Below are 27,802 nucleotides of genomic sequence, written 5' to 3' on the forward strand. Positions count from 1 at the left end.
TCAAAGCTTACAGTAGAAACTGTGGAGCATTTGCAGAACACCCGGGCCACTCCTGGTCTGATTAAGGTGAATACATGCAAGAGTAAATCTATTCCTAACTGGATTATTTAGCTGTTCAACACCCGAAAGAACATCAATTACTTTTTCAAGTCATTTGTCTTTAATTGTCATTTTTTATTTGCAGCTACCTTACACTGGGAACAGTTTTATAACATGAACATAACTGCGTGGACCCTGGGGGACATCCCCATACTGCTGATTTAAATGGTACCTGCAGTTTTAACACCAGTGTAGTGTGCGTTGTTTACTTGGGACAGTAGCCAGCCTGGAGAAACCAGTGGTATGCAGAGAGGGCGCTGGTAGAAATCTGCTGTTCCACCTGGAAGCCTTTATCAGGATAGTCCCTGATTCTCTCCACCACACCTAGAAAATATTGATATGAAAAAGAGCACACTCATGAAACAGAGAATAAAAACTTTTCACCACAATTTCCAGACACCAGTAATGGCATTAAAGAATGAGTGACAGACAGTACCAAGCATGTAGCAGATAAGATCAGAGGCTGTGCCCACAGTTGGATGAGGGTATTCAAAGATGCTTAACTGGGGTGAAGTCACAATGGCATGTTTGAGCTCTCTCAGGTCAGGCCATTGGCGCATGAAGGTGGCATAAACTCGACGTTCCATGAAGGGCTGCTGCACAAGGATGACACTGGAGACTGTTGAGGATGTAGAAATAATGACAAATATCACAGGCGAACAGATGAAGCTAAAAAAAGTTTTCTTGTGTTTAATTGAGATAATCAGAACAATATCTGAGACAAAAAGTTAAGAGTACAGCAGCTGTGAATATTTTGTTGCTCATTGTGTTATGGAAAAAGCTTCTACACTTATGAACAAGTTCAGCTATGATATCCCACCTGGAATGTTTCTTTCCTTGAGGACCCTGTGAGAGAAGCGGATATTCTCCCCAGTGTTTGTAGCTTCTGTCTCCAGCAAGATGTTCATCCTTGGAACTCCCATCCGAAGTGCAACATCCAGAAAGACATCAGCCTCCGGTCTGGTCCAAACGCCTACAGAAAATATAAAATGTCAGTGCTGATAACAGCTGTGATTGTCTGGGTATGAAAAAAAGTACTGACAAATATCTCTGACCAAGTGATTAAAGTGTGGAATTCCTTATCACAAAACACAAACAATAAACAAATGTTCTGGGTTTTTTTTCCAATTGGGGTAAGAATCTGACTTTTCAGATACTGACTTTTCAGAGCAGGACTGGCTAAATGTGCACTTTACAGTGAACCTCCACCAGTTTGAGTCTTTCGAGGGACTTTTCTTTGTGAAATCTGATCAGATATTTTATAACATGTAGAATAAAATGTAGGGTAGGAAGGGGTCTCTGTTGAAGGAAATGTGGAGAACAGCTGGCAGATCATTTTTATGTATTGGAAACTACCCAAAAATTTAGACACACTAGCATGATGCTACCCATGCAATGCTGAGCATTTATGGTTTTGTCCGTACTTGTTCAACATCACAGCTCACATTTGGCAGGGGAAAAAAAAAAAAAAGAATTAACACAACGACTAACTGGCGATATGCTACATGATCATCTCAATCCAGTAAGTGGGAATAACCATATAATAATCTGATTTGATATGCAAACATGCACACAGTAGAATGTGTTTTATTGTGTGTGTTACTGGGGAAAAAAAAAATTAAAAATTCAATAGTCAAGTCAATTCAAAATGATTTTCTATAGCATGTTTGAAGAAAAAAAAACACTTGACAAAAGTACTGCACAGGCTTAAGACATAGAAGACAATGAAACACAATAAAAAAAATTACAATAATAAACAGTACAAATAAAAACAGACAATGTCAAGTTGCCAAAGATCAACTTGTATTAAAAGCCATTTCAAATAGGGGAGTCAAGGACTAAAAGTTTTCGAAAGACTGAGCAGTTCTAATTTTTTCAGGTAAACTGTTCCACAGTCTTGGAACAGCCACCACAAATGCTTTGTCACCTAAAGTTTTGAGCCTACATCTCGGAACAGCTAAGAATATGTGATGTGTTGACGATCATTAAGTGCAGTTTCTTTCTTTTGGTAAGATTTAAAACCAGGCTGAATTTTTCTAAAATAATATTAAAAATCAAGATGTGACTGTAATTGATTAAAAACCACTCTCTCCAAAACCTTAGATGGAAAAAGAAGCACAGAAATGAGCTAAAAATTAGACAGAACAGAGGGATCACTGTTGGGGTTTTTAATAAGAGGCTGCACACGGCATGTTTAAAAACAGCTGGAACGCAGCCTGATTAAAGCGATAAACTTATCAAAGTTAAAATAGTTGGATTTCTTGTCACAGGAACATGACGTAAAACAGCAGAATCACTGTTGTCTTTTTTTACACTGTGTAGCCTCTCCACCTTTTGGCATACTGATGCAGCAGGGGGCATTGTTGGTCATGATTCATCAACTGCTAGCTATCAATGTTGGAGCTTGTACTGTTTTATCATTCAGATTTGTAGAGAGTTAGTCTAAGGGATTTCAAACTGCAGAAAATGCATTCCAAGCTTCATGTAAACCAACATTTTTATACCCTTCATTTCACTGAGCATTAACATCATAGCTTAATTCCAAAACTGCTGCTCTTCAATGCTAATGCATTATTCTGCTTCCACTCATGAGCTTTGTTCTACTCCAGTTATTACTTCTATCTGATAATGGATATCAGATTATGCTGTTCAAATGACTACTTGAGTAACCAGATAGCTCCAGAAATCAAATAATTATCAATTTATTTAACAGTCACATTGAGTGACAATAAAAGCAAGGAGGGAACAACTATTTCACTAAATCAGATTGACGATTTTTAGCAACACTGGTAAAATATGATTGTGGTTTTAACTTCAACTTAACCACAATCATCTAAACTAATGCCTCTTCATCTGTATAGATGTATGGGATGCTTAGATTACCAGCTGTTCCTTCTGTCTTTTGTTTTTCCTCTGCGTGCTTCAAAAATAAGCTGTAAAAATAGTGTGGACATGATCAAACACAATTGATATTGAGATGCACTGTCTAACGTTATATGCGTGTGTCTCCTTGATTAGTAAAGGCTATAACTATTATCATATGGATTTGGTCAAGCTGCCTACAGAACAAAGAAAAAACAAATGACAACGAAGAGATGTATGTTCTGACTGACCTGCTGTCTGTTTGCCCAGGTTGCCGGTGAAGAGAAGCCATGGAGCCCATCCCTCTAAAAATAGAGTCGCTGACCTCTCTGCAACCCGCAGGTCATGACAACCAAGTCCAATTATCACGTCACTCTTTTGAGAACAAAAACTTATGTCAGCAATAAAAAAGTACGAAATTTGACATGAACTAGGACTGAAATGGAAAAGTAGACTTAGCTGACAATTATGTTAGCTGAAACTACTTACTAAATACCCGGATGATTACCGAACGTTAACAAGCATGTGTCAATGCTACCCTCCTTTTTTTTTTTGCATATTTTAGGCACAAAACTTCCATTTTTCTTTTCATGCATACACTTCCATATTATTTACGTACTTAATAAAGAATGAGATGGGTTGAGCGGCTTACCAAACTCAGACAAATCCACTCAAGGCCACAAGTTTTTTTAAAAGCATTATATTTGAGTTTCAGTTTAACTAGCAAGCTAACCAACTTCCACTGAAAAAAGACAAGCTAGAAAGCGAAATAAACAAAAAACGTTGGAAAACTGCCTGATATGAAACGTCAGTGACTTACATTTGTATCTTGCTGAGAAATACGCAAAAATACCATAAAAATGTTCCTAAGCATATCAGAAATCATATAGAAAGCCTGTTGGCTTTTTTGCATTACAAAAGACTCAACCTCATTCAGTGGCAATATGGGAAATGGCAGTTTTGGGTTATTGTTATTATATATTTTTTAAATTTATAATATTTCCTGTCTTCTTTTTAAGGTCAAAGTCATGCAGTCTGGCGTAAACATTAATTTTAAATGTAAGTAAATTCATAGGCATTAATATAAAAATGTTTAAGGAAATATTTCCTCAGAATGACTCTACATACTTTTTTCAGAGGCTGATGCAAACAAAGGTAGTCCCACAGGATTCTGGCCCATTTCTCACTTTCTTCATCCATTTCTTCCACCTGTTGAGCTGTGGAGACAGGGAGCAGACTTCTCAACCTTAAGGCACATAAAAAAAAAATCCAGCAAATTCTAAATATGATGCCACACCCGCTCCCATGAGAACACAAGTTTAAGGTTTTAAAGTAAAGCAGCTGTCAAGACATATGTGGAATAGACTTACGTTAGTCATATAAGATTCACTGATGGAAAATTTGTTGCACAGCAGCCTCCATAACAGCATCAGCCTGAGGGGAGGAGACTGACCTAGACCAGTCTTTGAAAGAACCAGGGATCAGTACACTTGCTGGCTTCTACTGAAGCGTTTACCACTTAAGTCAAATTGTAGATCTGTTTAGGGTGACAATTATTGTATTTTAGTATTCAAAAACATTTGTTTCCATTAACTAAATACACTTTATTTCTTTTATTGGTATTAAATGCTTGTATCAACTACAAACAACGTTACTAAGCTGTTCTCTATAGATTTAACTGTTTCCCTTTACTCTGTCCTGTAACTGGGTGCATATGTACTGTTTACAACACCAAAATTCAGATCAAACTTTTCTCTAGAGAGTTCCATTCTGGTGATGCACATTCTGAGTCTCCATAGTGGCATTTTCAGCATAAAACAGAGAAAACTAGGGATAACACGACCCATAGATAAAAACGAAAGGCCAGGCTTTACTTTTAGAGCAGCAACCCAATAAATGCTGACATGGGGTCAAAGGGCAGTTGTGCCTCACCATACTCCTGTTGTTTTTCAGCTTCAAACAAAACAAACCACGCCTCTGGAATGGCAGTCAAAGCACAAGCACAACAGCTTGCCTCTGTTTTGTTTTTCCAGTCTGCTGCATTAATCCAAATGTGTGCATCTGTCCTGTTAATCAAATCAGCATAATTTTCTGTGTGAGCTGCATTACAACCAGTGATTGAGTGAAGTTTTCGAACAACACAAATGTCATAATCTGGTCTTTGCAAAACTTTTTAAACCAGTTCTTAAAAAATTATGTTTAAAATAAGTTTACCCTCTGCTTATTCACTTGGGAATCATGTTAGCATCACCACCAGGCTGGTCAGGGGTATGGAGTTTCTTGAATCCACTTGCACCTTACTTGAAAGTTTTCTTTGTATCTTTGTGCTCACAAATATCCCTTGGTGGACTTGTTTTTATTCATTTCTCTCTTGTTATAGCCAGAGCTTTAGCAGGCCTTTGATAGTCCTAACATTTTAAAGTGTACTTTTCCTGTTTTACATTGCCACTTTTGCCAAAACTTATATGTTTATCAAAAAGCTGTTAAAAGTAAAATTAAATGAATACTCTATGAAGCAGTCATAAAAAGCACACAAATATCAAAGTATTCTTAAACTTAAATTTAATAATTATTTTGAATACAATCAATATCATCCAGTATAAATAGTTCCATCAAGCCAGAGGAAAGAGCTTGCACTACCATCTAGTGGATTTCCCCTCCTCTTGGAGGTATCCGTCATACAGCTCTCTGAGGTGGAGGACAAGCTCCTCTACGTTCTTTCCTGTTAGTGCTGACACAGGGATGACCCGCTGGGTGACGAGGCTCCTCAAAGTCTTAAGCTTCTCCTCAGCCTCAGGTAGGTCCATTTTGTTGGCTATGATTGCTTGAGGCCGCTGGGAGAGACCAGCTTCGTACTGGTCCAGTTCAAATTGTAGGTGCTGGAGCTGCATCCAGGGCTCAGGGGAAGACAGGTCGAGAACAAAGAGGAGGCAACGACAGCGTTCTATGTGACGAAGAAAAGAGATCCCAAGGCCTCGGTTTTGATGTGCTCCCCTGATGATGCCTGGTATGTCAGCAACTGCAGACAGGAAGGTAAAATTGAAACGAAAATGTAGATTCAAATGAATAGAAAGATAAATAAAACTTTACAAAGCTGTTAAATAATATATGTATATATATATATATGTAATCTACCTGCAACTTGCTCATGATCCCTGTACTTGACGATCCCTACATGTGGGTTTAGTGTTGTAAAAGGATAAGCAGCGACAGCAGGTCTGGCATTGGAGATGGCTCTCAACAATGATGACTTCCCAGCATTAGGGAACCCAACCTTATGGAGAAAGGTAAAAACAGTTCAGCCAGTTGTGGGGTTGGCAGGCAACATACCATTTTTGACTTTGAGCAGCTTTTTTCTTACCAGTCCAGCATGAGCCATAGTACGTAGTTCTAACTGAAGAACCCTCTCTTGGCCCTCGGTTCCTGGGGTTGCTGTCATTGGTGCCCGGTTTTCATTTGATAAAAAGAAACGATTCCCTTTTCCACCAGACCCTCCAAAAGCAGCCAGATACTCCTGGCCATGCTCAGAAAGGTCAAAAACCATCTTTCCATGCTCTTTCACCACAGTACCTACAGGTACCTGTAGAATGGAAAAACATCAAAGTTAGACTTCACAAGAGGTTTATGACAAAACAGTTACAATAGTGTAGGTTAAGTGTTATTCACAGTGGACTCACAGATATATAAGTCGGACAGGCGTTTCTGCCATAACAGTTCTTGCTGCCTCCTGACTGCCCGTCCTCTCCCTTGTAAACTGGAACTACTTGTGCCAATGATTTGACAAAGCGGTCAGCTGAAGGCACACAAATGGGAAAGACTGTTTTGATGTAGGTTGTTTAAGATTGTATAGGAAAATTGTAAAACAAACAGCAAAAAGACAAGAAGGTGAACAGAATCCTTGCATGAGACTTACCCTTTATAATGATGCTTCCTCCATCTCCTCCATTACCTCCATCTGGTCCTCCCCACTCTTTACGGGGCTCACTGTGAAAGCTGCAGGCACCTTTACCACCTGAGCCGGCCACTAACTTCACATAGCGATAGTCTTTAAAGTGACGGGTCTATGGGCAAGAAAAAAAACAAGTAACATTTATCAGAAGACGGCCTCACACAACACCAATAATTGCAAGATTTGTAATGGACAAGACTCCAAATTCAGTTGCTTTAAATGGTTTTACAAAAGGATTTATAAGAGTGTTTTCCCACCTCTAGCTCATTTGCTTTGGTACAAATCAAGGACAAGTTGGTTACATTGTTGCTGATTTGCATCAACTTGGTCTGTGTTCACACAGGGGAGATTTATAAGCAGAGTAAAATGCAATGATAATGCCTTGAAAAGCCTTTTGCATTTGTGAGCATTAGTATATACAGTTGAAACCAGAGGTTTACATACACTATATAAAAAGGCACATAAACTTTTTTTTTCTCACCGTCTAACATTAAATCAGACTAAACTTTTCCTGTTTTGGTCAATTAGGATTACCAAAATTATTTCTATTTGCTAAATGCCAGAATAATGAGAAAATGATTTTTTTAGACAATTTTTTTATTGTTTTCTTGAGAGTCAGAAGTTTACACACACTAAGATTACTATGCCTTTAAACAATTTGGGAAAGCCCAGATGATGATGTCATGTCTTTGGAAGCCTCTGATAGATTTATTGACAACATTTGAGTTAATTAGAGGCACACCTGTGGATGTATTTTAAAGCACACCTGAAACACACTGCTTCTTTGTGTAACATCATGGGAAAATCAAAAGAAATCAGCCAAGATATCAGGAAGACAATTGTGGACTTACACAAGTCTGGTTCGTCCTTGGGTGCAATTTCCAGATGCCTGAAGGTGCCACGTTCATCTGTTCAAACAATTATATGCAAGTATAAACACCATGGGAATGTCCAGCCATCATACCGCTCAGGAAGGAGACGGGTTCTGTGTCCCAGAGATGAACGTGCTTTGGTCTGAAAAGTGCATCTCAACCCAAGAACAAAAGCAAAAGACCTTGTGAAGATGCTGGCTGAAGCTGGTAAGAGTGTGTCATTATCAACAGTCAAACGAGTCCTGTACCAACATGGGCTGAAAGGCCACTCTCCCAGGAAGAAGCCATAACTCCAAAAGAAACATAAAAAAGCCAGATTACAGTTTGCAAATGCACACAGGGACAAAGGCCTTAATTTTTGGAGACATGTTCTGTGGTCTGACAAAACTAAAATCAAACTTTTTGGCCATAATGACCATCGTTACATTTGGAGAAAAAAGGGGGAAGCTTGCAAGCCTGAGAACACCATCTCAACTGTGAAACATGGGGGTGGCAGCATCATGTTGTGGGGTTGTTTTGCTGCAGGAGGGACTGGTGCACTTCACAAAATAGATGGCATCATGAGGAAAGAACATTATGTGGAAATACTGAAGCAACATCTCAAGACATCAGCCAGGAAGTTCAAGCTTGGGCGCAAATGGGTTTTCCAAATGGACAATGACCCTAAGCATACTGCCAAACTGGTTACAAAGTGGCTTAAGGATAACAAAGTCAATGTTTTGGAGTGGCCATCACAAAGCCCTGATCTCAATCCCATTGAAAATTTATGGGCAGAGCTGAAAAGGCATGTGTGAGCAAGGTGGCCTACAAACTTGGCTCAGTTACACCAGTTCTGCCAGGAGGAATGGGCCAAAATTCCTGCAAACTATTGTGAGAAGCTTGTGGAAGCATATCCAAAACGTTTGACCCAAGTCATACAGTTTAAAGGCAATGCTACCAAATACTAATGAAATGTATGTAAACTTCTGACTCTCAAGAAAATAGTACAAAATTGTCTAAAAAATCATTTTCTCATTATTCTGGCATTTAGTAAATAGAAATAATTTTGGTAATCCTAATTGACCAAAAACAGGAAAAGCTTAATCTGATTTAATGTTAGACGGTGAGAAAAAAAAAGTTTATGTGCCTTTTTATATAGTGTATTTAAACTTCTGGTTTCAACTGTATGTATCAAATGTTAACAATCATGTAAAACAAGGCTACAAAAAGTATCTTAGAAATAATACACTGGACATTAGTCATTTATGGGCAATTGACAAAAACAGTGGGTAAGACAGGGTGATATACAAATAGCATGGAATTTATGAAGTGTGGCATATATATTAGGTCTACAGGTACATCTCAAAAAATTAAAACATCATTATAAAGTTCTATATTTCTTGTCACTCATTTCAGAAAGTGAAACCCATATATTATAGACTCATTACACATAGAGTGAAATATTCCAAGCCTTTATTTCTTGAAATGTTGATGATTATGACTTACAGATAATGAAAACTAAAATTCTGTGTTTCAGAAAATTAGAATATTGTGAAAAAGTTCAATATTGGAAGGTCATGGTGTCACACTCTAATCAGCTAATTCACTCAAAACACCTGCAAAGGTTTCCTGAGCTTTTAAATGGCCTCTCAGTCTGGGTCAGAAGGCTACACAATCATGGGGAAGACTGCAGGCTTGACAGCTGTCCAGAAGACAGTCACTGACACCCTCCACAAGGAGGGTAAGCCCCAAAAGGTCATTGCTAAAGAAGCTGGTTGTTCACAGAGTGCTGTATCCAAGCATATTCATAGAAAGTTGAGTGGTGGGAAAAAGTGTGGTAGGAAAAGGTGCACCAGCATAAAGGATAACCGCAGCCTTGAGAAGATTGTCAAGCAAAATCCATTCAAGATTTCGGGGGAGCTTCACAAGGAGTGGACTGAGGCTGGAGTCAGCGCATCAAGAGCCACTACGCACAGACCAATCCTAGACATGGGCTACAAATGTCGCATTCCTCGTGTCAAGCCACTCCTGAAACCGAGACAACATCAGAAGTGTCTTACGTGGGCTGTGGAGAAAAAGAATTGAACTGTTGCTCAGTGGCCCAAAGTCCTCTTTTCAGATGAAAGTAAATGTTGCATGTCATTTGGAAAATCAAGGTCCCAGAGTCTGAAGGAAGAGTGGAGAGGCACAGAATCCACGTTGCTTAAAGTCCAGTGTGAAGTTTCCACAGTCAGTGATGATTTGGGCTGCCATGGCATCTGCTGGTGTTGGTCCACTGTGTTTTCTGAAGTCCACAGTCAACACATCCATCTACCAGGACATTTTAGAGTACTTCATGCTTCCTTCTGCTGACAAGCTTGATGGAGATGCTGATTTCATTTTCCAGCAGGACTTGGCACCTGCCCACACTGCCAAAGGTACCAAAAGCTGGTTCAATGACCATGGTGTTACTGTGCTTGATTGGCCAGCAAACTGGCCTGACCTGAACCCCACAGAGAATCTATGGAGTATTGTCAAGAGGAAGATGAGAGACACCAGACCCAACAATGCAGATGACCTGAAGGCCGCTATCAAAGCAACCTGGGCTTCCATTACACCTGTGCAGTGCCACAGGCTGATCACCTCCATGCCACGCCACATTGATGCAGTATTTCATGCAAAAGGAGGCCCAACCGAGTATTGAATGCATAGAAATGAACAGCCTTTTCAGAAGCCTGACATTTCTGTTTAAAATATCCTTTTTCATTGATCTTGTGTGATATTCTAATTTTCTGAAACACAGAATTTTAGGTTTTCATTATCTGTAAAGGCTTGAAATATTTCACTCTATGTGAAATGAGTCTATATAATATATGGGTTTCACTTTCTGAAATGAGTGACAAAAAACATTAAACTTTTCACGATATTCTAATTTTTTGAGATGTACCTGTAAATACGGAGTATCCTGTTTATTCAATTTTCTTGAATTTTAAATATTCAAACAAAAACATAGTAGTTGAACACTGACTAACTTTACAAGGAAGTAACTCGGCAACTCTATACAGAAGGCAGATTGATGGATGTAATTTCAGTGTGTAATTCCTTAAATTAAAGCTCCTATTAGGAAGTTTGCTTTATGTTGTTTTTGGCACCCTCTGTCAACAAACTTCTGACTTTCTAAGAGAGAGTTCACATGTTCTCCTTGTGCATCCTCCCCAGGTACTCCAGTTCCCCCTCCAGCTCTAAGATATGCTCATTAGGCTGATTCATGACTCTAACTTACCCCCTGTAATTACCCTCGTGCAGGGGTTGGCACCCTGTAGCTCTTTTGCCTGTCCCAAGTGGCTCTCTGCAGATGTGCCAGAAATTTGAAGTAAAGGAAACTTGTTTTTTAACATCAAACAAATATTTTTTCTTATGCTATATTGAGATAGTTTTGTATATTTTTCTGTAAAACTTGCAACTTTTTTTATTCACTCATAACTTTATTTTTATAAATAGGCTTATTTTATCAACATAGATGTGCGTTATATCATTGTGTCTATGGCACAGCACACACCGGTGCTTCTTGTCTTGGAAGCAAAGACCAGGACAGTCACGTCATGAGTGACACCTGAAGAAGGAGTTTTGCACACATCACATGAGTTAAGTTTTTAATATCTGCAACCTGGTTTAGCACAGCAGGAGGGAAGTTAAGAACCAGAAAAAGATGATCAATTTGATAAGTTTCTTATTAAACTGGTGCGTCCATCGGACCATAAGAAGACTAAAGAAGTGTCAGCAGAAAATGTGAACAGTGATAATGTTAACAACAGCATGAAAAACTAAGACAAGTTCACACTTGACAGCATCAGTCAGAGGAGAAAAGAGAGAAAGGAGGCCAAGGGATCACTGTGGGCTGTTTGAGCAAAAAAAAAAGAGGTAAGCTCATGTTTTATTGTTATTCTCCTCTCTGCTGCTGTGAATTCTTCATTATTGATATGTTTGATGATGATTTCAATGTTATGGTGTGTAATAGTACAAGGTACTGTGTACAAGTGTGCATTTGTGTTGTAAAAGATGAGACTGTTAATGTTTGTGCTGAAAATGGCAAGTGTGTTAATGTGGCACTGTCCAGGGTGCTGACATCTGTCCATTATAGAGAGTGAAAGAGTGAGAAAGGCTGTACACAGCTAATTCTACTCTCATGAATATTTTGAGTCATTATCATAATTTCTGCAGTTTGTCCTTCAGATTGTGAGCTGAGATTGGTTCCAGTCCCCTGAGACCCCAAACACGAAAAGCGGTACAGATTAATGGATGGATGGATGTGTGAGTAGTAGTGCTGTTAAATTATGGAGAGAAAAAAAATATGATCACAGCAAGTTTGATTGATACAACTGTTTAACACATCACTCATTGATTTTAAAACCTGTAAAAATTACATCATCCTGAACACTTTAACATTCTAACCCCCCTCCCTCCCTTCAGCTGTTTGTCAGTTCTGACAGATAACCATTTTGGCCATTTACAAAAAAAACACATTATCCTCTGTTCATTTTATTCTGCTTATTTGTTTATACGCTAGCTAATCTATATGCAATCAAAAATAACCTATTCAAACACAAATTTTAATTTGGTTACTATTAAAGAAAAAGTTCTGAAATCATAAAATTCTGAGATAAGATACTTCAGATGAGTGAAAAATAAAATTAAGTGCAATAATGCTTTTTATTACTAAACATCATTACTGAATACCAGCATTAGCCAACTGAAAACTTGACATTCATCTTGAATTAGTAAAATGAAAACTGAGTAAATTTTAGTATGTCTGACAGAGTTGACAAAAATCAAGATATGATGGTCAAAAAAGCAACAATTTTTTTTTGGGGGGGGGGGCGTTTTTAAAACAAAACTTCACACAACTGCTAGTTGAGACCTCAAACTACACAAAAATCCAGTTCATTATTGTGTATAACAAAAATGAAGTAAAGTTTGGAAACTTAACTTCATTCCTTTTCACAAGATTTAGTTACTAGTTTAATTTTCCTTTTTTAAGATTTTTTTGGGCGGTGATTTTTGATACTTAAAGTCCTTGTAAAGTGTTAAAAAAAAGATCTTTATTTTATTTTTGCTGTATGAAAGGCCACTGTGTTATTAATGACCAAGCAAAATTTCAGTCATGAATCATCTGTAAGTTTATCAACTTAGTTTATTAACGTTACAGTTATCCGATACAAATGTCTCTGTTGTGACACTTTTAATGACCCATAGACCACCGTAAGCTGTTGCAGTTAAAATATTGCAACAGCTATCCGGTTTTGTTTTGAATAAATGGAAGCCAAAATCATAGTTGAAATGTCATTAATTCATTGTCAAGCAGTGATATATGGGGGTCTATTTTCTTTAAATTATCAAATCTAACATTCAGAAAATCATTGCCATTGAACACATGCATATTTTTAAAAAGTTTTGGGCTGGCAGCTTTCCTGCAGCAGTAGGTTCGGGGCATTTTAAGTAACAAAATCCAAGAAATTAATTGTTTTATATATGGCCAGGTTTGGATTTTAATCTCATACAGAAACATAAGTGATATTTTTGGCTGCTTCATAAACAGCTGAAACTCCTCACATGTGCATTCAATCTTATACTCCAAATACACGATGGATGATCCTAAATAGTGTTGGCCACTGCTGTTTTTATATCCATCCAGTTGTTGAGTTAAAATGGGATAGGAAATAATTGATCACCTACGCAGGTATGACACATACCAGCTTCTTCTCGGAGATCTCACTCTTCCTCGGGTTTCCTCGGACTTTGGAGTAAAGTGTACAGGAGGTGCTGACATCTCTGGTGCCGCCGTGAACTCTCAACCTCCACGCTGTCGACACTGTAGATCTAAAATCGATATTTTTTACCTCCTGACCAAAGAATGCGTTTACCAAAAGTGTGTCAGGGTTAAACCTCCGACAGCTTCTTGCTCTCGACAACGTCGCTAACATCGTATGTTGAACAGACGCACAGCTAATGACAGTTTAACAGTGTCACCTCCACCGTTGGTTTCACTACAGCCAACATCAGTGACCAAAGGGGAAGTGTGTCCGCAAATTAACTGAAAAAAAAAACCAGATGTCAAAACTATATTTAAAACCAAGATGTGAAGTCATTTTACTTCATAAATACTTCTACTACCTGCATGCTTTCGTTTATTTATCGAACATACTTCCTAGTACAGGAGCCGTGAAGGAACAATTTGTGCGAGTGTGCACTGTTTTGCCGAGACTTGGTGCTCTACCGCCACCCTCTGTACTGGAATGTACAGACATCCTAGCGATGTGTTTGTGCTCCCACTGAAACACTGTCTCCGAACAAGTTATGCCTTTATACGGCATTTTTGTAGCAACAACACATGAGTTTGGATGCACAATATGCACAAAATGCATATTAAATTCTATAAATAATCATTGTGTAGTTACAATCATCTACAATTTTTATCTATTCTTCCTGTCTCCCACATGCCTTATGACCATGCTTATAACATGCATTTTCAGACGTGAAATAGGACGTGTGGTGGACATTTTGACACAATACCGATTATTACAACTCTTCATTCAAAATAATGAAAAAATAGCTTGATAATTAAAATAAAGCCCCCCTAAAATGGTCTAAAATAGTATGTGGTGAAATGTTGCCTCTATAAAGCCCATGATTCATTTAGGGATAAAAAGACTTCCTTAAAGAGTCTCTCAAATAGGCAAAAAATGCAGACTTATAGAAGGTGAATGATGGTTTATTTTTTTTTTTTTATCACAATCAGTAACAAAAGACATCAGAAGATCTGGCAATGCAGTCTTACAATAAATGAGTAACATTCATGATTTAATTATGCACGAGAAACTTGACACTCTCTCAGTCATCTTACACACAAACAAACACACATCATCACAGACACGCATCAAAAGAGCACGGTTCTGATATGTAGAAGGATAATGATCTTAACTTTCCTCATTTTTACCTGTCAGAGCAGGAGCTCACTGTCAGTAGCAGAACAAAATATTTGGGACATCTCATTACTGATCAAATGTGTAATGATTATTTGTATAGACAGTGCCGTATGCTGTATGCTCAGGCCAATATTTTGGCAAGGAATTTTTTGATGTGCTCTGACAATGTCAAGATTACTCTCTTTAGAGCTTATGTACCCCTCTGTATAACGCCCCCTTGTGGACTAAGTACAAAGAGTCAAGCTTACATTCGTTGGGGAAGTGCAAGTGAGATGTTTTGTCAAGCAGGAGTTTACACTTTCCAGCCTCTAATGAGAAATCTGATGTACAAATTTATACTCAGGCTAAAGGACTCTCAGAACTCCATTATAATGCTATTGACTAATCCCAGTCATAGTGTTGTAAGATACCAGTCATCCTTGTGGAGACACTGGTATGGGTGTCTTTTATATATAGGGAGGTATTTTGTTAGTCCGTTGATTGTTTTTTTTAAATACTGTTTTTAATCCTGGTTTTATGTATTTGTTGTTGTTTTTACATGGACTTCTATGTCTGCTAATAAAGATGATGATGAAGCGGATTACATCCAAACTACCTACATCACTGATGACACAGCCTACTACATACAAGAGGAGAAAACATGCCATACATGTTCGATTGACAGTAAAATGAAACATACAAAATTTATGCAGTCTAAAGAGGCATGTGATTGTCACTGTCGAGTTGTAAATAGTTATTTAGCTGTTTGACAGCCAAGTTATCTCTTACCCTTGATTAACCCTGCAAATTACTGCTACCATTGTGTTATTTTACCCATCTGAGATCAAATGAAACATACTGCAAAACTGGATTCTCACAGACATACTTAAAATCTTATTAAACTCAAAATAAAAGATAGATAGATAGATAGATAGATAGATAGATAGATAGATAGATAGATAGATAGATAGATAGATAGATAGATAGATAGATAGATAACTTAACTGAAAATTATTTCCTCAAACAATGAGTATTAGTTAAAAACAGTTTCCTATCTTCAGACAACATATAACAACCAGCCCTAAGCCTATATGCCATTATTTTTTTCAACAAAGTGCTAATAATGATAAATATTTTGCCTCCAATATGAGAATAGTCCATCATAACTAACCATGTATTGCACTATCTGAAGAGGAGGTGCAGGATACCATACTGCTCTGTTCCTGTGTTACTTTGGCATTTTGAGGATCATTTTGTAAAAAAAAAAAAAAAACAGCCTGAATAACAGTACATACACATATTAGACGATGCATACACTGTCACTGCAAAAATAAAGTGCTGATAAAGTGGCAAAATCAGAGCTGAGAGCATCCCCCTCTCCAATTTCTGCTCATTGACATCTGTACAGAGCAATGCCACTGAAAATATGAACAAAAAACACTACCGTGGTGTTACATGATCATGAACGGTAAAGCACGTTTAAAGTCATGATGTGTTTATGAACACTGTAAGACATGAGTAGTGAATGCACAAAATGTAAGAGCACACAGCAACACAGCACAGTTTGACCAACACAGACAGACTCCCTGATCATGTCAGGTTTAAGACAGACGTTTTCACCTCTATGATTTATCATGACCTAGAACATTGTCTCAACTCAGACTTAAAGTAAAAGGCTTCATCTTGTTGCTAAGATAAACATAAAGGGATATTTCTGGCCATACAGTTTGCTTTTAAATCCACCGAAGTGTTTTGTACGCTGATACAGTGGCTTGCAAAATAAATTAATTAATTATAAAAAAAGGAAAAGCATAGAGGTACAATATTTTGAAGCTGCACTGCTTTATAGTTTGTCTTACACCGATTTTATATGAACTCTCATAATTTTACCAGCTTTTGGATAAGATTAGCTCTTCACACCTCCGTCTACCCACTACAACCCTGTGGCCAGCAAAACTGATAAAGAAAGCATCACACACGGCTAGATGATCTATTCTTAGCCACACTGATTATTAATGACAGGGTAATAATAATGGTGCAGCCAGGTCTTCTACTCAACAGCTGAGCCAGTCATTGTTGAATCATTCGCTTTTCACTTCTTCAACGTGGAAAACAGTGTGGTATTTTATTGCTGATAGTTTCCGTACTGACCCTGCAATGTATAAACGTTTACAAAAAGAAAAAGGTTAGACATTATGTTGGTTTTTTGCTGTAATAAGGAAGAAAATGTTATGGTACACAAGTATTTCTTTCTTTTTTATATTTCATTACAGAGGTGCCATCTTAATCTCCAGAGACCCTGCCTGTACATATGAGGTCATCGTTACGTTGTAGCTTTCCTACAACATTGTAATAAATTGTGCTGTTTAAATTTTTTATCCATAATTGTACAGAATTTCCATAAAAGTTAAAGTTATTTGCTTGTAGCGTCTGGGGAATTCAAACTGAAATGCAGGAATTTTGGAGGACATATTTGTATATTTTTTAGAGCTTGATTAGAAATTTTTTCTTTTTTTGAAGGGCAGGGGGAGGAGAAATTTTTCAGGTGCTTTCATAGGTTTGTGTGTGTGTGTGTTGGGGGGGGGGGGGTAATTTAGGAGAATTTGATTGAAAATTTGGCCAGGAAATTTCCTTCAGAGTTTTCCTAAATTTTCATTGCAAATTGTTTGGATGTTTCGGAGGAATTCATTTGCAAATTTTCCATGATTATTCATGGAATTTTGATAACATTTCTTTGTAGACTATTGTGGCATATTAGAAATTTTGAATTTGCATTTACATTTTTAAGGAATTTGCTTGACATTTGGGGGGAAAATTTCCACGCACTTTCAAAAGGCTTACTGAAATGTTTTGGAAATATTTCAGGATGTTTTGGGGTTGTTCTAAGGGATATTGTTTAAGAACTTTCATAGATGTCTTTAAGAAAGTCTTGGGAATTTGGGGATTTAAAAAATGTGGAAAAAGCCAATAATTTTAAAGAAAATTTTCCAAGATCTCAAGAACTTTAGAGGAAATCTAGTTCATACTCTGTCTTAGCAAGTTTTTTTTGGGTGAAAACAACTTTATGTTCAAAGACAAGGCTTAGTTTTACACTTACTGGATCCCAATTATCCCAAATAAGTGGGAGAAACTAAAGCTCAAGTCTAAGGATATTAAACTATAGTCTGTTAACTTGGTAAGAGGAAGTGAGTTGGCACTACGGCAGGCCTGAAGCCTCCTAACAAACAGCTAAACATGCACACTTGTCAGCCAGATCGGTCGTGTCCCACACACACAGTTGTGATGAATAACTGTTATCCTTCATTTAATCAGAACAGGTGAGTACTAAAATAAAACAATCCAATTTATAGTGTGTGCCAATCAGGAAATTAACTAATCAGACTATATTTGGTTTTTGAAACAGGTGGTCAACATGTTTATTTGGTTCATGGCATCCGAGGCTTTCACAGGGAGCTTCAGGAGGACTATTAAGAACTACAAGTTTGTGCACCTCTGCTTGGCTTTATTTTTCAACACTAGAGGTTGTTGCTAGGATCAACTGCATAAATCAGGTTTATTATGCTGAGCAATTCATTAAAACCCTATTTGAAAAATAGAGAGCAGGGAAAGAAAAAATATACATCTTTAAAGTTCTGAAACACTTTCTAATGGTTGAATCAATTAGAGTTACCGGTCTTTTTGTTTGCGGCAAACTTTTTTGGACATATAGTGTGCTTAGGGACCAATTTTTGATTTTGTTTTACACAGAAATGTTTTCCTTTTAGATAAGTGTGAGTATTGCAAAGCCATTTTCAAACATGGGGTGTATGGACTTATTTTGTGTACCTGTTCATAGGCATAGGGCCTCTGTGTCTGCGCTCCAGGGCCGCTCTGTGTAGTGCGATATGAGCCGTACTGTTGGCTTTGGCTCTGCTGATACTGAGAATACTGGGATGATCCACCTTGTCCAGAACCTGTGGCAGAGAGAACAGTGTCACTTTATTTGCTCATTTGTGTTTGTGTCAATGTGAATGTACCCAAATGGCTGAATGGGGTTTTCCTGACCATATCCCTGTGGCTGCCCGCTGTAGCCTTGTTGAGATGAGTACTGCTGCTGGCTGAAGGACTGCTGCTGGCCAGAGCCCTGCTGATACTGAGCCTGCTGCTGACTGTACTGGGAGTTACCTAGAAGAATATAAATGGCCAGAGTGCATTATCTTATTATGAATTTCCTCTTGATATCCTTTATTAATGAACATACAGCATGAGGGGTATTCTACTATACTTTACTATACATTTGTTAGGGTTGGATGAATTTAGCCAAACACTGTAAACAGAGAAATAAACAAATGCACAGTACTAAAAACTATTACCTCCTTCATAGTAATGTTGTGAAGAGTCGTCAAAGGACCTGTCATAGCCTTGCTCACCATAAGAAGACTGTTGATAGTAGTCTCCATGACCTGCAGAGAACACAATTTGACATGCAAAATTTCCACTGTGCAAGGAAAACCCCTTCTAGATGCAGAAGAGAAACTATCATTCATAATTTGATACCAAAGAAGTCCTCATACATATTCAAAGACAGAATAACAGGCATAATCAAACATCTTCAAAGACTTTTAACATCTACATTATGCACAAAGCACACCCTGAAGGAAGTTTGTACTCTCTCCTTAACACACTGTTATCGCACACCCTGAAACCTGAAATTTCGGCACACCAAAGGGGACAGTATGGACACAGACACACTGGGAGGAAACAGACCAGTAGCAGTCTTTCTATTCTTTTTCAGTGCTTTTTATCTCCCCCATTAAGGGCAAAAGACCGTGACTGGGAGTAAGAACTGAAGCCTCAGTGTTGTGGTAAATGTGGCTCAGACCTGTGATAGTGCTAAGAGGAAATCTAATGGCCTATAATGAGGGACTGTGTGCTTGGGAGCTGTGTGTATGTAGTTTATGGATGTGCATGATTACCATCAGGGTAATACTGCTGGTTTATGGGCTCGCTGGAGCTCTGAGTGTGTCCATACTGCTCTCCGTAGAACTCGTCTTGTCCCATGTACTGCTGTGCAGATCCTGCAAGACAGGCGACACCAGGATTGTTAAACACTGGGTTGGACCAATTTGACGCTCAGTTGGAGACTTAAGGGCTAGTGTCAGGACACTAGGCAAACTTGGGAGGGGACGTGATATCCATAAGAAAAATTAAATAAAATAACTAAAGACTGTTAGAAATGATAATATGTGCACCTTTTCCTCTAAAATGCATTTTAGACAACCAGGTGCATCTTAAGTTCATTTTTCTGCACTCTGAATAAAGTTCCAAACATTGTTGATGCATTGCACATGAAGCAAAATATTCAAATCCTTTTTTCTTTTAATCTTTGATTACAGGTTACAGCTCATAAAACTAAATTCAGTATTCCAAAATATGGATACGGAATTGGGATGTCAGAGCTGAGAATGACATCACAACCAGTTGACTTTGTTCCATTTGCTATTAGCTTGTTAGAGTAGGTGACTTTGTTGAAACACATCAAAATAAACTTTCTTTAAAGCACTTCTTTGAGCTCATATTAAACAAAATAATACAGGAGATGCATCACATGTTGCTGTTAGAATTATTTAATGAGAAATTACAGCCTGATTGCTGTTTTGTCAGCTACTGCCGGTGCTGCGTAGATATGTTTGAATATGGGTCTGTCTCCGCCTAGCCAGCATCATCAATCAATCAATCAAAGTTCTTGATTGATTGATCATGCGGCAGGTGGGCTGTGAAATGCTTTGTTGAAGCTCCACAATGAAGTGCGTGCGCTAGAACTTTTTAATTCAGTCAAAAGGCAAAGCTTTAATGCTCCTCTTACTGTGTTGTTGGCCTACCACCACATATATGCACTGGTGTGCTGAGCAACTAGGCAGATATTTGGGGAAAAACAACCCTTTCCGTGCAAATTGACCTTTTATATTAAGCATCTAATGATGAGGATGGTAACAGCAAAGCATATATACAGTAAAGATTAGCCTAGTGTCTGTCTATACTTCATGCTTCCTTCTGCTGACAAGCTTTATGGAGATGCTGATTTCATTTTCCAGCAGGACTTGGCACCTGTCCACACTGCCAATGGTACCAAAAGCTGGTTCAATTACCATGGTGTTACTGTGCTTGATTGGCCAGCAAACTGGCCTGACCTGAACCTCACAGAAAATCAATGGAGTATGGATAAGAGGAAGATAAGGGACTCCAGACTCAACAATAAAGAAGAACTGAAGGCTGCTATCAGAGCAACCTGGGCTTCCATAAAACCCTAGCAGTGCCACAGGCTGATTACCTCCATGCCACATTTTTTAAATAATTTATACAAAAAAAGCCCAGACCAAGTATTTAGTGCATAACAAATGTACTTATTAGAAGGTTAGCATTTGTGTCTAATATATATATTTTTAATATAAATGATCTATTATACTAATATTTGATATACTGTATTTAATTCATTTCCATTAGCTGTAATCTGGGATCATCAAGGTTAAAACAAAAAAGGGCTGGAAATATTTAATGTTATGTGTAATATAATGTTATATGAAAGGTTCACAGTATGATTATATAACAGAAGTAATGAACCCTTTCACAACAGTCTCTTCTTTATATACACCTGTATGGCCAGAATAAAGAGAGGATGAAGTGAATTTTGTTTTGAAAAGAAATACAGAAATCCATTTTGTTTTATGCCCTAGAAATTAAAAATGATATTCTGATGGGAGCTTACATTAATATTTTGTGGAAAAAAGTGGAGCGCTTGCTATGAATAATACAAACACAAGATTTAATAATAGGAAAACAATGAGAAAGAATTTAATTTCTTCTCGGTGATGGTGTGCCGAAACCCCAGATTTCACTCACCTGCTCTTGTGATGAACTTAAAACAACAAACTGGGAACAAAAACCGACAGAATGACATCTATCCTGAAGGTTTATCAAAGAGCCATGAAAGGTCTAAAATCAGTAACAATCCACAACATAGCACAGATTCTAAAAATACAGAGAAAAGCAATTAGAAAACTATTTTCTCCAAACATTCACAACATTATCTTTGCAACAAATCTGATCAATGCTCATTTGACTTAGGCAAAATAGTTAATACAGGAGCCTCAACAACATCCCCATGACCAATCACTTAGCCTAAAATCTGGACAATTCCACAACAGAGCTCTATCCTGGATGTATTTCAGCCAGTCATGCAAGGACAATACTGCACCAGGGCAAATGAGGACTTCAACCATTGCCTGTTGACCTGGAAACAGTAGCCTTTCCTTTTTTTTTTTTTTTAAATCTGACCACAACATGCATGGTCTTCACCCTTCAAAGTTGGAGCAGGACAAGGGCGGAGCTATTATTAGGCCCACACTGATGCAGCAAAAGTGATTTACAGGGATGAAACCAATGTGACAAGAAAGATGCATCTCCAAACCGCTTCTTAAAAGTCACAGGGGGCGACTGGGCAAGACCAGTTTAAAGACCTTCAATGTCACAATCCATTTATGATCACTGAAGGTAAGATCGAAGTCGCAACTTCCAGTGCTTAAAAGAGAGGCAAGTGCAAAATGTGCACTTTCTTGAGTGTCTGCTTTAGACAACCATAATTGGGTTCAAAAAGACCTCTTTAAAATCCAATGATAACACCTCTGAGACAGAACTCATGCCTTTTACAATTTAAGATAAAAGAAATTAAAACTAGTACCACAGATAATGTAAAACATTTCAACATTCAAGAATAGAATCTGCTGAAACATACAGCTTCAAACACTGCTCACACATCCATCTTTAGAACCACAATTCCAAAAAAGTTGGGGCATGCATGAAATTAAAATACAAACAAAATACAATGATTTACAAATCCCTTTAAAGTCATATTCAATTGAATACAGAGCAAAGACAAGGTATTTATTGTTTGAACTAATCTTTTTTATATACACACATTCTGAATTTTATGCCTTTAACATGCTCCTAGTTGGAACAGGACCACTGTTACATCTCCTTTTTTCTACCAACACTCAGTAAGCAACTGGGCACTAAAGACACCAACTGTGAAGTACTGAAAGTAGAATCCTTTCCCATACTTACTTGATGCATATCTTAATCCCTCAACAATGTAGGGTTTCTGCTGTCTAATTTTATGCTTCATAATGTGCCATACATTTTTAAAAGAAGACGTGTGGATTGCATGCAGGCCAGTCTAGTACCCACACTCTTAGGAGCCATGCTGTTGTAACTCTTGCAGCCTGTAGCTTGGCATTGTTTCGCTTAAATAAGAAGGGAACGTGCCAGAAAAAAAGACATTGCCATGGAAGCCTATGTTGGTGCAAAACATGCATGTATCTCTTGAAATTACTGGTGCATTCCCAGGTGTGCAAGTTGCCAACTAATAACCCTCCACACCAATACAGATGTTGGCTTTTGAAATAAGCACTGGTAAGTTCCCTTTAGCCTGGAGGATGCCATTATTTCATAAATGAACTGACCAATAGAGCAGCTGACTCTGAAACGGATCCAGCCTCAACTCGCTGGATTCAATCAATCAAGCAATCCCAGCTGCTCAGTGCTTTTGCACCAAATAAGGCTGGAATCATTAGAATGACAGTAGTATTAATAGGTTAGGAGCTGATATGGGGCAGTCCTTTTAGACTGGACACAGATTCACTGATGTCATATCCACAACAGCAAAATATTCTTACTGTGTCTTTCTATTGGATAAAAACTGCCCTGAAGTTTGTTCCCCCTAGATTTCTTTTAGACATTTCTACATCTGAATATGGTGATGTTTTGGATATGAATGCCTCTGCTCAGAATCTTCATATGGTGGAAAAGAGATCTTTCATTTCAATGGGACTAATCTGGCTAAATAAAGGTTGAATAAAAATACAAATATATAAAAACATTAACTGGGCTGAACATTATCTTGGTTTCCATTAATCTCTGCTCTGGTCCAAAACTGTTACAGATTAGTCCAGAGTCCTCACCAGATCATGCCCATTGTGCAAAAAGACACTGGGCAGACCCATTGCCCCATTTCAGACCAAAAATCTAAGTACATCGGTCCATGTCTGATCCAGTCACATTTTGCTATCTGGGGAACAACCAAAATCAATTTGGCATATGGACTCCTCAGACTGAAGCTCACTTTTCTACCAAGAGAAAACAGCAGCACTACTGGATGTTATTAAAAAATGGCTTTCATCCTACAAGCAGAGCTTGACTGGTAATCTGGCATACCCGGCATTCTCCTGGTGGGCTAATGCATGTTGGGGCTGATATGATTTTTTATTTTTCATATTAAAATATATATTTTTTTACTTTTCATTTTTTCACTAAGCACCAGCCCATTGACAGGGACAGCATCCCATTGGCTGGTTTCTTTAGAATGACAGTTTATTTAGCCCTATCACTTCTCCAAAGTCGAGAGCAATCTGGCTGCAGACCTCTATGGTGGTCTGCACCTCTATGGTGGACGGCAGGTATGTGACAGGGAGGTTGTCCCGAATTTTTTGGAACAGGTTGCAGGCATCAAATTCTGAATGTGTGATTATTTCCAAAAAAACAACAATAACAACTTCAATAAACAATAAAGTTTTAGTCACATTTTACACAATGCGGTTTGTGGTATGTACTTCAGCACTCACTCTACAACACAAACAAACTCACTTAACTGGCACAGAAAAAGCCTCACCACCTACCTTGCTGCGAGGAGCGGTAGGATCCCATGGGCCTCTGAGGCATCAGACTGTTCCCTTGACTGCCCTGGCCCATCAAGCCCATAGACTGCTGTCCCTGATAGTGCTGCCCCCCTGCCTGGGCTGAGGTGTAGTGTGGAGTAGCAGACTGTTGGTGCATCATGGTGACTGGATAGGAGTTTGGATTATAGGGGAGAGATCTCATATGTTATCACAAACATGCATATAGAAGGAAAGCAGATGTGAGAAGGCAGACTTGTGCATAATCAAACTGATAAATGAACAATTATAAAAAGACGTCCAAAGCAATCAGGGCACAGGGTACAGCCAGCATGGGTTCACACCAGTCAGGGGGTCTAGAAAAATCTCTTTGAAGAGGGTTGCCAAATAAAGCAAGTGAAAGCAGTCAGTGCATAAACACAGGTACAGTCAATGTGCATGAACATCCAAGGAGAGGTCAGCTGCATCTCAAGCCAGGGTTAAAGATCAGGAGAGGTAAAGCCTGGAGCAGGAGGAAGAGCGGAGGACACAAGATACCTCTCTGATGAACTGAATGTGTTTGATTCATGAGGGTTACACTGAACTATTTGGTAATCAACAGTGTGATGAGGGAGTTCTGTATATGAAAGAATGTCTAAAGCAAAACTGTGAAGCCGTTTAGCTTGAGTCGTTGTGTTCTGCAGATTTACAGAGATAAAAAACATCCTGATTTAAACGCTACTCTATTCCTGGCTCACCTTGGTTAGACTGCATGTTGAGGTTGTTGCGGGAAGAGGAGGATGAGGATGTGGAGGAAGAAGAGCCATAGCCCCCGGAGGAGGGTGCAGCGTGGTTGTAGCCGGAGGCTGAGGCTGGGCTACTGTAGCTGCTGAGGGATGCTGAGGGAATTGCCGACTGCACCTGACCAGACTGCTGCTGCTGCTGTATGGGGGCATGGCTGGGGCCTGACGACATACACGCACAGTCAGAGCAGCCAGAACATATTTCCATGTGGTGCATGTTAAGTTATAGACCCACATTCAGTTCATCTGTACAGAAAGCTTGTGAAGTGACTGAGTCACGAGTGTAAGAGGGGAAAAAGGAAAGCAAGACAGTTTGCCATACAAATCTAATCATCAGACCATTAGCAGAACAAAAGACTATGGATGCTTTCAGACACTTCAACTACAGAGGGAAGAGACACAAGACATGGTGTTGCGTCTGCAGACCAACATGCAGCAAAGTCAGAATCAAATGAGGACTCAAGGCACGGGACATACAACAAGGTGGAGCTGTGCACATGAAGCCTGGGATTTAGAGGAGGATAAATAAAATGTGAGCTTAAGTTAATTTTAAAAGATCTGAGTTAAGCTCTTACCATTGCTCATTTGGCTCTGCATCATTGATGTGGGGGGAAGCCCTGGTGCCATGTTGTCATTGAGGTTGTTAGGAGCATGTCCCCCACTTTGCCCCATCCCTCCTGGACACATAGACATATTGGTTGTGGGAGGCTAGAGGGAAAATTAGAAAGAACATTCTAATTTTATATAAAATGCATTATCACAAACGTTGCATTACTCTACTACAGCACTTGTGAATTATTTGCCACATAGAAATATAATTTCTAACAAAAATAGTGACTGGTCTGATTTGTGATGTTAACCTGCTATTATTTTGAACACAACTGTACTTCTTAAATGTGTCATGAGAGGATGTACAACAAATCTGTGGAGATTAATCTTTGAAATTTGCATATTTTGTCATGAAACTTCAAACAGGACTCACTGCAGGTAGTAGTGACTGCATGTTCTGATTTGAATCTGCTATTGTGGCCAAGTAAACAAGATTTCTGTGTAGGATCTGCTGATACCTGTTAGAAAGGGGAAATGAAAAATAGCATGATTTAGTTACATTACCTGTGATGCTTACATGCAATTGAAAGAGAACACTTACTGTGTGCATTCAGCTGTCTTCCCTTTGCTTTGGTAATCCATTATACATTGTATTAAATGGTGGTTCTCATCCAGCATCTATGGGAAACAATAATACAACTTCAGTATTGTGCGCATGGTGACATTATCCTATTAAGACATTGCAGTGATGCTGTCCTGGATTCTCAGAACTTCAACCAGCCTAAAACATTTCTATCTGGGTCATTATTTTCTTTTTTTTCATATTGGAGCCAAATAAAGCAGCAGCTCTTCAGTTTCTATTCAGGACATCGTTTGAAAGTCCATGTCTTAGTGCATTTTTACCGGAAACACTCGGTTCAGTCGAGGATAAAAGCAGCTGAGAAGTATATGGCTCAGCTGCCTACCGTCCTCCTCTTTACGCTCCTTTTTTTAGCATTACATCTCAGAAGGTGACTCTCTTTAACCCACTGAGACTTTTTTTAAAGAATGGCACAAAGAACGTGTTAAACATTTGTTAGAAACAGTTCACACAATTCCATGCTATTTTGTGTTTACAGTTCATTTACTAGAAGGGAAAAGCAGCGTGAAATAATGTAAAGAAAGCCTAGCAAAGCGCTCCAGCGTTACCGTAATGGCTTTGTTCGGTCCTTCAATTGACTGTACCGCTACAATACCAGTTGCCATTTCTTCTGATATTCGCCACAGGCTATACTTTCATATAGCACTAGCGCTGGACCGCACACTCCTGTCCAGACTACAATATTTAATCTCAAACGCAAATTAGCATTACCTTCTGAATGGTTTGCTGTGTCACCTCCCCTTTACTCCTGGGGCGAGCAGATGGAAATGCCACCGACATTTTGTCATATGGAAAAATTAAAGCGCTTCTTTTATTCTAATATTTATAATCATGAGCGCAACCCTCTATTTGGTTCTACAGTATGTCCATTACGATGAAAATTAGGGGGGTGGCATGTCATCTTTCGGTCATGAAGACAGGAAAATTGTGTGGATAAGTATATTTTTTCTGTGTTTGTTAACGTGTGTTATAAATAACGGGAAAGGCATGTTTTACACCCAATTAACAACAACTAAAAAATCAATATTTTCACGAAAGACAAACCCTCCCTCCCTCAGTTTTTGGTATGACCCGATCAGTGAGTAGCCTACCGCTTTTCCCTCTCCTCAGACGGAGTATGCTTTGATCCATGAGGGCCAATCAGTCTTTATTGTTCAGGCTGATCGGAAGAGCTATTGTGAATTGTGACTGCTGAACTTTTTCAGAGTAACTACATAAAGATTTGAATGCCACATCATAACAAGTCTATTTGCTCCGATTTCACCATGCACCTGTCATCTGGCAGGCTTTTACAACACTAACCTGTCATATACCTGGACTTCAGAACTCACTGAAGAAGTGTTGCCTTTTATTTCAGCCTATATTGAACACTTGTTCCCTTTGTATACGGGTATTATCATCAGGCATCAGTGGGCAGGGGCT

The 27,802-nt window shown here is 38.6% G+C and overlaps 3 protein-coding genes across 4 annotated transcripts; all 3 read right to left on the bottom strand.

The window, feature by feature from the left end:
- Nucleotides 1–214: 214 nt before the first annotated feature.
- Nucleotides 215–4,161, bottom strand: LOC121516899 (uncharacterized protein SCO4629-like). Its single transcript, XM_041798311.1, has 5 exons — nt 4,090–4,161; nt 3,213–3,336; nt 920–1,072; nt 536–718; nt 215–423 (listed from the first exon to the last, which is right to left on the bottom strand). The coding sequence occupies exons 1-5, from the start codon at nt 4,159–4,161 to the stop codon at nt 305–307; spliced, it is 651 nt and encodes a 216-aa protein (XP_041654245.1). The 3' UTR covers nt 215–304.
- A 1,372-nt stretch (nt 4,162–5,533) lies between these two features.
- mtg2 (mitochondrial ribosome-associated GTPase 2) lies at nt 5,534–13,968 on the bottom strand. 2 transcript variants are annotated; one of them, XM_041798616.1, is made up of 8 exons: nt 13,912–13,968; nt 13,768–13,831; nt 13,474–13,617; nt 6,875–7,022; nt 6,639–6,754; nt 6,323–6,541; nt 6,097–6,235; nt 5,534–5,980 (listed from the first exon to the last, which is right to left on the bottom strand). In XM_041798616.1, the coding sequence occupies exons 3-8, from the start codon at nt 13,486–13,488 to the stop codon at nt 5,598–5,600; spliced, it is 1,020 nt and encodes a 339-aa protein (XP_041654550.1). In that variant the 5' UTR covers nt 13,489–13,617; nt 13,768–13,831; nt 13,912–13,968; the 3' UTR covers nt 5,534–5,597. The 2 variants fall into 2 exon arrangements, with proteins under 2 accessions (XP_041654550.1, XP_041654548.1); XM_041798614.1 differs by having other exon boundaries at nt 13,491–13,831; nt 13,912–13,962.
- A 2,755-nt stretch (nt 13,969–16,723) lies between these two features.
- On the bottom strand, nt 16,724–27,160 carry LOC121517917 (calcium-responsive transactivator-like). The gene is made up of 11 exons (XM_041800028.1): nt 27,092–27,160; nt 26,342–26,418; nt 26,174–26,258; nt 25,767–25,899; nt 25,147–25,353; nt 24,413–24,577; nt 19,658–19,759; nt 19,055–19,144; nt 18,747–18,866; nt 18,528–18,655; nt 16,724–16,854 (listed from the first exon to the last, which is right to left on the bottom strand). Exons 1-11 carry the CDS (start codon nt 27,158–27,160, stop codon nt 16,828–16,830), a joined length of 1,203 nt encoding a protein of 400 aa, XP_041655962.1. The 3' UTR covers nt 16,724–16,827.
- Between the last annotated feature and the right edge of the window lie 642 nt (nt 27,161–27,802).

Source organism: Cheilinus undulatus, linkage group 11, assembly GCF_018320785.1.
Source record: "Cheilinus undulatus linkage group 11, ASM1832078v1, whole genome shotgun sequence".
NCBI classification, from domain to species: Eukaryota; Metazoa; Chordata; class Actinopteri; order Labriformes; family Labridae; genus Cheilinus; species Cheilinus undulatus.

Excerpts from the sequence above, each read along its gene's own strand:
- LOC121516899 (XM_041798311.1), bottom strand. The coding sequence starts at position 4,161 with ATGGATGAAGAAAGTGAGAAATGGGCCAGAATCCTGTGGGACTACCTT. Across the intron at positions 3,337-4,089 it reads TGCATCAGCCTCTGAAAAAA|AGTGACGTGATAATTGGACT; the intron begins GTATGTAGAGTC and ends TGTTCTCAAAAG. Across the intron at positions 1,073-3,212 it reads CCTGGGCAAACAGACAGCAG|GCGTTTGGACCAGACCGGAG; the intron begins GTCAGTCAGAAC and ends TATTTTCTGTAG.
- mtg2 (XM_041798614.1), bottom strand. The coding sequence starts at position 13,721 with ATGTTAGCGACGTTGTCGAGAGCAAGAAGCTGTCGGAGGTTTAACCCT. Across the intron at positions 6,542-6,638 it reads CCTGTCCGACTTATATATCT|GTACCTGTAGGTACTGTGGT; the intron begins GTGAGTCCACTG and ends TCCATTCTACAG. Across the intron at positions 6,236-6,322 it reads CTATGGCTCATGCTGGACTG|GTTGGGTTCCCTAATGCTGG; the intron begins GTAAGAAAAAAG and ends TTTCTCCATAAG.
- LOC121517917 (XM_041800028.1), bottom strand. The coding sequence starts at position 27,160 with ATGTCGGTGGCATTTCCATCTGCTCGCCCCAGGAGTAAAGGGGAGGTG. Across the intron at positions 25,354-25,766 it reads GCAGAGCCAAATGAGCAATG|GCCCCAGCCATGCCCCCATA; the intron begins GTAAGAGCTTAA and ends GTATGTCGTCAG. Across the intron at positions 18,656-18,746 it reads CGGGCAGCCACAGGGATATG|GTTCTGGACAAGGTGGATCA; the intron begins GTCAGGAAAACC and ends TCTCTGCCACAG.